We start from the raw sequence: 12,944 nt of genomic DNA, 5'->3' as shown, positions 1-12,944 counted from the left end.
GAAACGGGTCCAAGTGGCTCTTTCAGTGGTAAAGGTTGCTGACCCCTGTGCTAGAGGCTCTGCACTTGGTGAAAGGTTCTCTCACTCTCTTTTTCTCTCATTGGTAGGGGAGAGTTTGTTGCCCATTCTTCAGTCAGAGAGCTAAGGGAAGAAAGTGTGACGTGCCAGACACCGTAGATCAGTGAGTGTTCTTGATTTGTCTTGTTAGTCTCTCCCCGCAGTGTGTGACAGCTGCCTCTTTACTAGGGAGAGGGAGAGAGCCTGTGGTATGTCGAATTGTCAGTTAAATGATCAGATTTTGTTGTACTGCAGGTCATGGTCTCTCTTGGAGGGCTTTGCTATCACTTTCTTGGTGGGTGGTGGGTGCTGATGCTGTTTGTTGGAATAAGTGAAGGGGGGGTGAAGGTCATTGCTCTGCTCCGGTGGGGGGGGGAGTAGGGGTTCTTTGGGTTTCTAATGTTTTACAGTCACTCACTCTTTGGGGCACTCTTCTGTTTTTATGGATGTCTGTGAAGAACAAGAATTTCAGGTTGTATATTGTATACATTCTGGTATCAAACAGAACTATTGAACAGAAGTTAGAGGAAAAGCACTCCATATTCCACCTGGAAAGTTCCCAACCAACTGGCAAGAACAATGAATTCTCAAGACTTCTGGTAACTGTTCACCTTCTGTCCCTTTCACCCTGATGTTTCGTTTCTCTCTCCTCCTTATCCTCTTACCCATTCCTCAGTCTCTTACATTTCATTATTCCCATTGCCTACAAAACCCCTCCACTAGCTACCCTCCCCACCTCCCCCTCTTTAAACCAGGGGTTCCTGACCTTTTTTTGTGTCATCGACCAATACCTTTGGAGCCCAAGGTGAATTGAATTGACTTTATTGCTTACATCCTTCATACACACGAGTAAAAATCTTTATGTTATGTCTTTGACTAAATGTCCAATGTGCAATTAACAGTAGTTTGTAATAAATAGTATGTACAACAGGACAATCAATATAACATAGAAATACAATTATATCAGCATGAATTAATCAGTCTGATGGCCTGGTGGAAGAAGCTGTCCCGGAGCCTGTTGGTCCTGGCTTTTATGCTGTGGTACCATTTCCCAGAAGGTAGCAGCTGGAACAGTTTGTGGTTGGAGTTACTTAGGTCCCCAATGATCCTTCAGGCCCTTGTTATACACAAGTCTAAATGTCCTGATTAGCGGGAAGTTCACATCTCCTGATGCACTGAGCTATCCGCACCACTCTTCCGACCTAGGCACTGATACAGCCAGTCAGGATGCTCTCAATTGTGCCCCTGTAGAAAGTTCTTAGGATCTGAAGACTCATGCCAAACTTCTTCAACTGTCTGAGGTGCAAGAGCTGCTGTTGTGCTTTTTTTCACCCCACAGCCGGTATGTACAAAACATCTGAGATCTTTAGTGATGTGTATGCCAAGGAACTTAAAGCTGTTCACCCTCTCAACCCCAGATCCATTGCTGTCAATGGGAATTAGCCTGTCCCCATTCCTCCTGTAGTCTGCAACCAGCTCCTTTGTACTTCCCTGCAAAGATGCAGCCTAACCTCCCAAGTTCCTCCAGCTCTTTTTGTGTTGGTCCAGATTCCAGCATCTGTTTTCTCTTGTGTCTCCTTCAAGAGCGCCTTATTGTATTTCTATTTGTGAGCACTCTGATTTGAGGAAACGATCAACACAATTTCTGCCCAAACTGCACTCAGTTTTCAAATTGCAAATTCCACATCTCAAATAGTACAGCTGGCTGTGATCTTTATGTAAGATCTCAATTTAAGAAAAAATGCAAACATGAATATAAGATTACTCGTTTTTCCCTTCCCTGAATCACTTACTTTTTCTAAATTGTAAATATTCTATTTTTCCATTTCTGGTTTGATATTTTAGCCGTTTGTATATTTCTCTATGAGCTACTCACTCGTATTTTGCAGAACGCATTCCTGGCACGTCCTGGATTTGTTGCCATGAAAATGATGCAGCACCAGATGTTTGGAACTAACTGAGGCAATGCATTTTTAAACTCAAAGTCCTTTGCGTTACTTAAGATTTATCCACTTTTAACCTCATCTACTTGCATGTACACCAGTAACACATCAGAGATCTACAAGAAAATTTATCGGTACAACATAGCTGTAAATCTCCTGATTATTAACATAATTGACTATTCTGGTTTTCTTCATTAATGGTACCTGCACTAACTTGTTTGGTACTTTCCTCAAGATACCCTAGAACCTTACTTTATGAGAACTCCATTTATTTCAGTAACACAGAAGATATTCAAGAAAAATAGCACAACTAAAACCACATATTGCCTCATTTTGTGTGTGTGAATGTGCAGAACACTTTGGCGACTCTGCAAAGATAATAAACTGATTTTTACAAAAGATCAAAATAATTGAGATACAGCACAGAACAGACCCTCAAGATGAGCCACCCAGCAATCCCGAGTTAATCCTGGCCTAATCACGGGACAATTCACAATGACCAATTAACCTACCAACTGATGCGTCTTTGGACTGTGGGAGGAAACCGGAGCACCCGGAGGAACCCAGGTGGTCACAGGGAGAACATACAAACTACTCACAGGCAGCAGCAGGAATTGAACCCAGTTCACCTGTACTGTGAGGCTACGTCCACACTAGACCAGATAAATCCATAACCAAGGCTTTTTCTCTTCATTTCGACCTTCCATCCACACGGAAATGGCGATTTCCTCCCCTGAAAACAGGGCTTTTCTAAAACGCCCTCCAGAGTGTGTAAATTTGAAAACACCAGATTGGGCAGAGTAGTGTGGACGGGTTAACCAGATATTTTTTAAAACGCTGTCATGACTTGTCGGAATAGATGGCGGCATTTCACTGTTTTCTTAAACGCAACCCACACACAACCTAACAATTTCAGAACAGACAGCAATGAGACTGAAGCCAGAAGAGTTAGAAATGTACTCACCATGTACTTTGACCCATAACTTACTGAATAAATAAGTATACCCACTTTGCCCTGTTTTCTGTCCTTGCTTATATGAAGGTGGTTTACCTATTTATGCAAGTACTTCTGAAATACAAGATAACACTGATGCAGACATGTTTTATACATTTAACAAGGTGTTTTATTAATGCAACAGAGTTCGTCAGTTTTTCAATGTTCGTCATCAGCCGGGTCATACACTCTGTGAACTCCCTGTTGGTTGCCTCCACACCAGTATTTGTTTTTTTTTTAATTTTAAGTCCTCCTGTGTGAGAGCCAACAGCTGTCCGTCGTTTGGAAATTTCCTTTTTAGCTTTTCTGGTCTATAACTGCACAAACACGCACTTTCACAGCGAGATTCGACACCAAACATGTTGCTTGTTTTCTGTAGATGTGTCCTGCGCATGCCCAGTAGGAGGAGATTTGCCCAAATACCATTTTAATTTGGACAGAGGTATTTACAAAGAGGCGTGGTGTGGACGCCTATCATTTTTATGCAAAACCAGCATTTTCAAAATTATCCGGTTTAGTGTGGATGTAGCCTGAAGCGTTGTACACTACCACGTCGCCCTGTTTCTAAACCTCCCTGAGGTTGCTCCAAGCTCTTGCCTGAGGAATCAGAATTTCAACTAAAAGGTGTCCCAGCAACTCTAGGGTGTTGAATAATGAGAGCAGCAGCTGATGGTGATGCTCCTTCACAGCTCAGACTACATGGGTTCAGCCTCAGGTGCTGTCTGTGTGGATACTGCACGTTCGCCCTGTGACTGTCTGGGTTTCATGTGCTCTGGTATTCACCCTCATCTCATGGACATCGAATCAGTAGGTTAGTTTTTGTTACTGTAGATTATGCCTGGTGTGAGTGAAGTTAAAATATAAGGGGAGTTAATGGACATATGAGAGAGACTAGCTTACTGAGAAATAAGTGGGTGAACAGCGTAGAAGAGAATAATCATCTAGATAAGACAATGGCTTCCTTCCATGTCGCAAGAGACACGAGAATAGTTTGCAAACGAACTGATTTAGGTAAACTGGATAAGTAAAATAACCAGGTATTGCTTTGAAGGTATGACTTAAGCCTTGTTCAAACACAAATATTTCTTTAACTGCTTATAAAGACAAATATTTAATTATAGTAATGTTCATTAATAATACATTTGCTAGTATTCATATATTTCTGGCTCCAAGTCCTCAAATATAGTGACAATAAATCATAACAACATTTCAACAGCCTTTCATTTTGCCAAATGGCTGCAGAAAGTTGTTTTTTTTTAAAATTATATCTTTGCTCCATCATGGGCACTAGCCTCCGTAGTATCCAAGATATCTTCAAGGAGCGGTGCTTCAAAAAATAGCCCCCACCACCCAGGACATGCCCTCTTCTCATTGTTACCATTGGTAACAGGAAGGAGGTACAGAAGCCTGAAGGCATATACTCAGCGGATCAGGAACAGCGTCTTCCTGCTTTTCATAATGTATGGCATCGTTGCCGCAAAGTTAACAAATTTCACTGCTTATGCTGGCGATTTAAATCTGTTTCCGAAATGCAACAAATAGACTGTAGTAGTATGTTACTTACTAGCCTCAGAATGTAAATTATTGTCACGCAATGAAGGCCTTTACTGGTCCTTCCCACCACTGTGGGATGCAAAATCAAACCTCTTTCAGTGGTAATCACTCCTTTCCAGCACTACAGTGACAGTCTGGAGAGAATGCAGGATTCTGCAGAGTGAAGCTGTTACTATGGCTTAAATTATTGAGTGAATCAACAACGTGAAGTGAAAGAGCTGACTTCTGTGTCAAACACAGGAAGAAAAGTGATCGGGCGGGCAGCCTGCTGACTTTGATGAGATACTGTAGCCAGTTTCAAGGGAAAGCCATGCAATTATAATGTGTAAACTCCACTGCTCAATCACACTATTTAGAATCAGGGTACTGAAAGGGCTTTAAGAGTGAAAGAAACAAATGGAATTGCAGTAGTTCCTCCACAGAGCATTGATATATCCAAAAGATTGGGTGCCTTTTAGCAATTTAACTATGGTGAAGGAGATCATTCAGCCCATTGAGCCTATGCCAGTTGTAACTAGAGCAATACTACCCGACCCACATTTCCGTCTTATTCCCAGAGCCTCTTAATGCCTCTCTTAAATGCCTCTCCAATTTCCCTTTAATGGCACTGCCCACTTCAGTTTCTATGCAGTGCTTTTAAAATCATCTCTGCATTACAAAAATATTGTTCTCACATTACAGTCCCAATTTTTAAATCTATTTTGTTGGGTTATGGACCATCCAGTGATGGTTCCAGTTATAGTTTTCTTCTAAATACCCTCTTTAAATCTTGACATTCCATCAAATCTCCTCTCAAATTCTTTGCTGCAAGTCGAACAATCCCAGCTTGTATTGTCTAATCCTTCAAAATCTGAACTGCTCTTGTCAGTCTATTTTGCACCATTATTAGGTACCTGAAAGCCCAGGAGATGAGAGCTTGTGATTTGTCCATTTTACCCTGGATGTTGAAGTCAGACTATTATGGCTACCCAATTGTTTTGGATAGGAGACCAATTAAAGGCTTGACTCAAGTCAGCAAATGAGGGTACAGTGTCCTCAATCATCGGTTCTGATTTTCTTCAGGCAGGAAATATGGAGTGGTCAGTCAAAAACCTTCAAGAAAGTGTTTTCCAGCTACTGAGGCAAATAGCACAGCATTTAATCTTTTTTTATGATAAATCTAATTGTAAAACGATTCTGTACCTCGTTCAGGAATGGAGGTCGTCTCGGGGAATGGCTTTGACTGGAGCCACCGACTCACAGGAAGATGACCAAGATCTTCAGCTCCCTCACAACAGGTTAAAAATGCCTGACTACAGGGGTAGCCCAGACTTGGCTTTGCTTTGCACCCTTTGAACTGGCTCCAAAATAGAATTCCTAACGTACAGCAGTCACAACATTTCTGGAAGGAGAACCAAATTAGAATAGATAAAAACAAGTCATTACAATATAAAACAAATAGTGAAATAGAACATCTCTTAGTATTCCTATCCAGATTACGAATCCTAAATCTCCAGATTACATTATTGATCCTGTTTAGGATCCTGATTAAACTCTACAAGGTGAAGTGGCAAGTCATACGGGTACCACCAAGCCATCAGCCTCCTTAGGCTTCAGGAACTTCATCTCATTTTCCTTCTAAGAAGAAGCATGAACATAGCATGTCCTTTAATGATTGGTTCCTTGGCCTACATATAGTTGGGTGAGCTTGCTTGACTGGACGGTTTCACTGTCAGTAGCATCTGCTGATTCTTCTCATTTGGTACATCTAGAAGTGCAGTGGTTCATAGATAACTCAACATCATAGGCTTTATTAAAATATTAACTACAGCTTGTATTTATACAGTTGGCATTAACATCCCAAGGGTACTTCAAAATAAAATTTGACATTCAGTCACTACAGAATACATTCACCGACCAAATGATTGTAAGGAGGTAGGTTTTGAGAAGCCCTTTAATGGCGGGAGTAGGAATGGAATGGGAATTCCAGAATTTAGGCCATGCCAATTTGAGGACTGACTGAGTTTCAAACTTGGGGAGGCAGACTTGCTGGAGTGGATATCTCAGAAGGTTGTGGCAAAGTAGATTTCAGGAATTAGAGAGGAAGAGATTTGAAAGCAGAATTGAATTCTAAAACAGAAGCATTATTGATGCAGCAGATAATTTAGGTTCAACTTATTGTCATTTGACGATGTATACAACCAAATGAAGCAATGTGCTTCCAGACAACAGTGCACACACAACAGAGTATATCTCACACAGCACATAAACCAAAATATTATACCTTGTTAAAGTATAATTCAAAATGCATATAGTAAAGTGTAGCACTTGTAAACAGTGAACAACTCACTGACCTAGTGTCAAGACCTCAGTGGTGGCATGGTATTCATTAGTCTCAGAGACTTATGGAAGAAACTGTACGCAGTCTGGCAGTCTTAATTTTGATACTTCTGTAGCTTAATCCTGACATTAGTGGGTCACAAGATTGTGAGGTGGGTGGTAAGGATCTTCAACAATGTTTTGTGCCCTTCCTCTGCAATGCTCCCAAGACCCCTATGACCCTCTTGGCAGTTTTTACTGTCCTTTGTAGGGTCTCGTGTTCCAATGCCTTGCAACTTCCATACCATGCAATGATGCAACCAGACAAGGCATTCTCAATAGTGCTCCTGTAGAAAGGTGTTAGAAAGGGGGTGGGGAGCCTTGCAAACCTCAGTCTCCTCAGAAGGAGTAGACACTCCTGTGCATTCTTGATGAGGAGGCGTTGTGGGTCCAGGTTAGATCGTCCATTATCTGCACACCAAGGAATTTTGTGCTCTTCACTCTCTCCATGGCAGAGCCATTCAACTTAGATTAATAAACACATGGGTGATGAACGATTGGGATTTGTTCAAGTTAGGACATTGGAAATGGATTGTGTTTTTATTTTGTAGATTCAAGAGACTGCAAATGATGGAGGCTCTTATTTATTTTAGGGGTCTGAGTGTCACTGGCAAGACTATTCTGATTGCCCTTGAGACGAGGTGGTTGACTGTCTTTTTGTATCACTGAGTGTTGTTAGGTTGAAGGACCCTCAACATATTTTCAAGTCGAGACGGTGTGCCGAGGTCAACTTGTAAGCCTTGCATTGTATGACTGTGGTGAATGAAGATTAGAAGAAATGCAAATGTCATTGGGACAAACATGAACTAGGTCTCATGGATAAGCTTAGGGAAAACGAGACCGAAGAGAAAAAAAAATAAACTTGATAAAGATTTGAGAAATTCCCAGGCAATTATACCACCAAGAAGCCACTTCCCAGGTGTTGAAGATACCACTGCCACCAATGTTTTGCAATTGACCACAAGTCCTCCATTTCATTTTGAATTGTTAGTCTGGGGTATTGTCTGGAAGCCATCTGACCAAATATTACTCAATGACACAAGATCCAATACCATATAAATTTGATCCCAACTCCTTCAAGGTGGGTGACTTTCCTAATATTCCTGAATTTAAACAAAATGAGAGGCAGCATCTTGGTTGTGTGCCATTTGGGTGAGGAAGGATAAATCTTAGGCTTTAACTTTGCTAGGACTTGTTTTGTCAACATCCTCATTATAATCTAACTGGAACAAATTTTATTATATAAAACATCATATTACGGACCAGATACAACAAACTACACAAGTTTATACAAAGTGATTCTAGGTGTTTTTTTTTAAAGCAAACTATCTAATTTAACTCAGGAGTAAGGTGAGCGTTTTAGCCAACTTTGTTTTAGTCGTAGCTTTAGTTAACAGAGCACGTAGTTTTCTTGTACTTCAGGGTGAGAGGTTCAATCCATTATGGATTTGAGCTACACTCCAGCATCAGAATGCAGGTGGTAGGAGGAAATGGGTTTCACTTCATTCACTGGGCTAGGATCAGACCCCAGAGATAATCGAGCGGTACTTTGATCCAATACCCAGAAAAACTTGCCGGAAATGTCGATAATTCATTTCCTTCCATAGATGTTACCTGACGGGCTGAGTTCCTCCAGCATCTTGAGTGTATTGCCTCTTCAAATAACCAGATATATTGACCAGTGAATAGTGTCATGAATCACATAATGTATTTTTTAATGAAAGACATTAGCACAAACTCTAGAGTAAGGATTTTTATAGTTTAGATCTGGTAAGCTTTTCAGAAAGGCGTGAAGACAAGAGGGCATCCAGCCCCACTCTCATGTGCGTCATCATTCAATTATTGCAACACCAACCTTTAACAAATAAGAAGAAACCATCTGGCCACTGAGTCGATGCTGCCTCCTTGGAGCAATCCCATTGGACCCATTTCCCCTCTTCTTATTTCCCTGTACTCATGCCCATCAACTCCCTTTTCAATTTTTCTTTGCCATTGAACTTCATAATGGGGTAATTTAAAACAGTCAAATAACCTACTAGCAAGCACATTGGATGTGGGAGGAAAGCATTTAGAAGAAACCCACACAGTCCCAGTAAAAACTGCACAGACAGCACTCGGCACCAGGACGGAACTCAGGACTCCAGTGCTGTAGGGAAGTAGCATTAACTCCTGCACCACCACGCTGCCCCGTTAATTTGTTATTGATCTGTGTCTTAGCCCCATCTAACAACTTTGGTATATGAGTCCATAGCACCATAGCCTAATCCAATAATTTACAGTGTTCGTTTTTTTTCAGTTACCATAGCCTCAGGAAATTACAGGGAGAAAGAATTCCAGATTTTCACTATACTTTGCATGAAATTATTTCTGGCATTATCCAAAATGGGCTTGCTCTACTTTTAAGACAAAATCCTCTGTGTTATAATAAGAGGCAGCCAAGCTTTCTCCTTATGCATTAATAAAGCAGTGAAGCCACTTCTTACAGGGTGTATCTCCCAAACAGTCATCCAAGTCTTTAGACAATAGATTATACACAACACTGCATAAAGTAGCCTTCGGTTGAATGTCATTATTTTCATGAAAGGGATCAATCCAAAAGTCTTAAGTTTTTTCTGGAAGGGGCATGGATCATATTCAACAACAGTCTGCCAAATACAACATGGACTCTTTAGTAGCACTTCATTATATTTTGTTGACTTTGAACCAGTTTGGGCATTCTGTGGTTATACATGTGGCATTTTAACTTCTACATCAAACTATCGTATTTCAGAGTATTTGGGCATTGCCATGTTGCAGTCCGTCTTCGCACAAGGACAGTAAGTAGTTTCTGTATAGCACTTGCCTTGTATATGTCAGCTCCACAGACATCATTTGGGTTTGCGTAGCAGTCCTCACCTTCTTTTGCGAAGTTCATACCCACTATGCAGCTTTGTTCCTCCAGGTATGAGATACAACACTGCTTCTGAGCAATTCTGTTACAAAATGCATGCATTTTAAAGTGTCTTAATTACATTATGATGCAAATAAAAATTAACAAAACTATCATACCAATCAAGTTATTGCATAAATCCTCATGAGCTTTGAAATTTCAAAAGAACAATTTTGAATTTTAAATAGATTGTAGACAAGATATTCTAACACTGGCCTCATAGCAGCAACAAGAAGAGTACTGTTCAAAAGTTTTAACCACCAAAGCTGTTACATTTTAGCTCGTGTGTTTTCAGCTAAAACTGTCCCATTAGGACTTCACCAAATTGAACAGACCCACAGCAATCAGCAGAGACCACATTTAGTATTCCTGAAATAAAGAACACAACTGAAACAATGGACTGGCATTTTACTAAACATCTACAGATGTATTGCTTTGGGCAGAAAGTTATTAGTTACATATAGTATGATTTGTTGAGATATGCTCTCTCTTTTCAACTGACAGTTACAGTCACAATACTTGCAATTCAAAATTTGGTAAAAATTATCACTGATTGATTTACTGTTATAGTTGAAATGCACAATGTAACAACATCTTTTGCCAAGCAAATATGGCAGACATATCTATGATTCTTTACTTAACAATTACATAATTTGCTATATCCTGTAAAGGAATGAATTACCAGCAGAGAATTCACTCAAATTATCCAATTGGGATTGCTGGACTTTCGCTAAAACGAACTTATTAGTATAGTATTAAACTTGCAGTAACTTTTTATATCCAAACACATCTTGTATTTTCCAAAAGAATTAAGTTGTCATCAAGGCAAAATAAAGAAACTAAAATACAATACACTACTTATAATTTGACATGGGCAGAAGATACTGGAAATGTACTGAAGATGAGTCAGGTTTTTGGAGAGAGAACAGAATCAACATTTCAGTTTCACAACATTTCACTTTAATTCTCCTTCCCTCTTCATTCTGATTTAACAAAGTCAATGTAAGTGCAATATTTTATGACATTAATTGCATGTTTCCCTCTCCACAAAAGCTACCTGACGTGCTTGGCATTTTATACAATCTTTTTTTATTTCAGCTTTCGAGCATTTGTACCTATACCTCAAAGCTCCAGTTTTATTTTCTCTTAGTTGCCTTCTATTTAAAATTCTGCAGGTTAGATCAATGACAATTAATAAGCCTTTATCACCTATCCTCTATTAGAGATAAGATTCGAGCTTTTAAAAGTGCACGTTCTCTTGTTTGAACGTTTCATACCACACCTAAACAGGCTCTTCATCCACCGTGTCTACATCCTCCAAGAAGCACTCAACTCACCCACCTCCACTCACACGCCAGGTGCATTTTACAGAGGGATCTGGGAATACAGAGACAAAATTCCCTAAAAGTGGCGTCACAGGTAGATAGGGTCATAAAGAGAGCTTTTGGTACATTGGCCTTTATAAATCAAAGTATTGAGTATAAGAGTTGGAATGTTATGGTGAGGTTGTATAAGGCATTGGTGAGGCCAAATTTGGAGTATTCTGTGCAGTTTTGGTCACCAAATTACAGGAAGTATATTAATAAGGTTGAAAGAGTGCAGAGAAGGTTTACAAGGATGTTGCCAGGACTTGAGAAACTGAGTTATTAAGAAAGGTTGAATAGGTTAGGACTTTATTCCCTGGAGCGTAGAAAAATGAGGGGAGACTTGATAGAGGTATATAAAATTATGATGGGTATAGATAGAGTGAACGCAAGCAGGCTTTTTCCACTGAGGCTGGGGGAGAAAAAACCCAGAGGACATAGGTTAAGAGTGAAGGGGGTGAAGCTTAAAGGGAACATTACGGGGAGCTTCCTCACACAGAGTGGTGGGAGTGTGGAATGAGCTGCCGGATGAAGTGGTAAATGTGGGCTCATTTTTAACACTTAAGAAAAACTTGGACAGGTACATGGATGAGAGGTGTATGGAGAGATATGGGTCAGGTGCAGGTCAGTGGGACTAGGCAGAAAAATGGTTTGGCGCAGCCAAGAAGGGCCAAAAGGCCTGTTTCTGTGCTGTAGTGTTCTATGGTTCTACAGTACTGAATTAACCTACTAACCTGCACATGTTTGGGAAGTGAGGGAAAACGGAAGACTCTAAGGAGTCCAGGTAGAACATGGGTCACTGGAGATGTGAGGCAGCAGCTCTCCTCTGCACCACTCTGATCTCTCTGCTTAATAACGCAGGTGAGTGAAGTTGCACAGGTATAAAGCACGGTACTTTGTACATAGTCTCATTCTGATGGTGTCATTACCAACACAAATAAATCTATGAAAAGGTATTGTTGTTGGTCTGAGTTGTGCCAAAAACCATGTGATCCACTTTACCAATTCTTTTGATCCCCGCTGTGAAAACAATGGAAGACGTGCTGAAAATTGTCCATTTGGTACTGGCTTCCAGGGGTTTTGGCTCAGTCTGCAACTCAGCAGGAGTTATAAGTGGATACTAAGTATTTTGTTTGCTGAGAACAATATCGGGCAAATACAGAATTCATGAACCCAGCAAAGAAAAACAAGTCACCTTTTGTACAAAAGTCAGTCCAAAGTATCATTTGTTATTACTGTTTCAAAAACACTGCAGTGCCTTGGTCATTCAATTATGCAAAAGTGAATGTTGAAAGGAAAAGGATGTGAAGGCAATTCCACAGACTCTTATCATTTCCCTTCTCAGAACAGTATTGTTTTCTCCACTGGGGAAATTGATTCCAAATTTGAAAGCCATTCATAATCTTGTACTTCAGTTGTGTTTTTCCTACAGCTTGTTCTCAGGACATACAAGATGTACTTATGGCATTACTTGATAAAGGAATGTGCTTACATGTGGCACGCTTCGCTACTGCAGAATCTAAGTGTTTTCTGGGACTGTTCACTCAGTTTAAGCCATGCATGATGCAGAGTATGGAAATCTGTTTCTGAATGTAAACCCAATGGTAAAATCTGCGTCCCATTGTCTGCATAGTACTACAGATAACTTTCCAGAACACGTGTATTAAAATGCTGTTCAGAAACAGACAACACAAACAACGTGAACTTCCAAAATATTTCACCATTAGTGAAATTCACCATTGATT

The 12,944-nt window shown here is 40.3% G+C and overlaps 1 protein-coding gene across 1 annotated transcript in view; it reads right to left on the bottom strand.

The window, feature by feature from the left end:
- Positions 1 to 12,944, bottom strand: part of fbln2 (fibulin 2) — a 225,187-nt gene that overhangs the window by 88,954 nt on the left and 123,289 nt on the right. The window contains exons 6-7 of the mRNA XM_059944108.1: positions 9,749 to 9,878; positions 5,731 to 5,929 (exon numbers count right to left, since the gene is read on the bottom strand). Of these exons, the coding sequence (XP_059800091.1) occupies positions 5,731 to 5,929; positions 9,749 to 9,878 (329 nt within the window). The remainder of the gene's footprint in view (positions 1 to 5,730; positions 5,930 to 9,748; positions 9,879 to 12,944) is intronic.

This window comes from Hypanus sabinus, chromosome 19, assembly GCF_030144855.1.
Source record: "Hypanus sabinus isolate sHypSab1 chromosome 19, sHypSab1.hap1, whole genome shotgun sequence".
NCBI lineage: Eukaryota > Metazoa > Chordata > Chondrichthyes > Myliobatiformes > Dasyatidae > Hypanus > Hypanus sabinus.
Note: the sequence above shows the minus strand (reverse complement) of the source record. Positions and strands in the feature narration are given on the sequence as shown.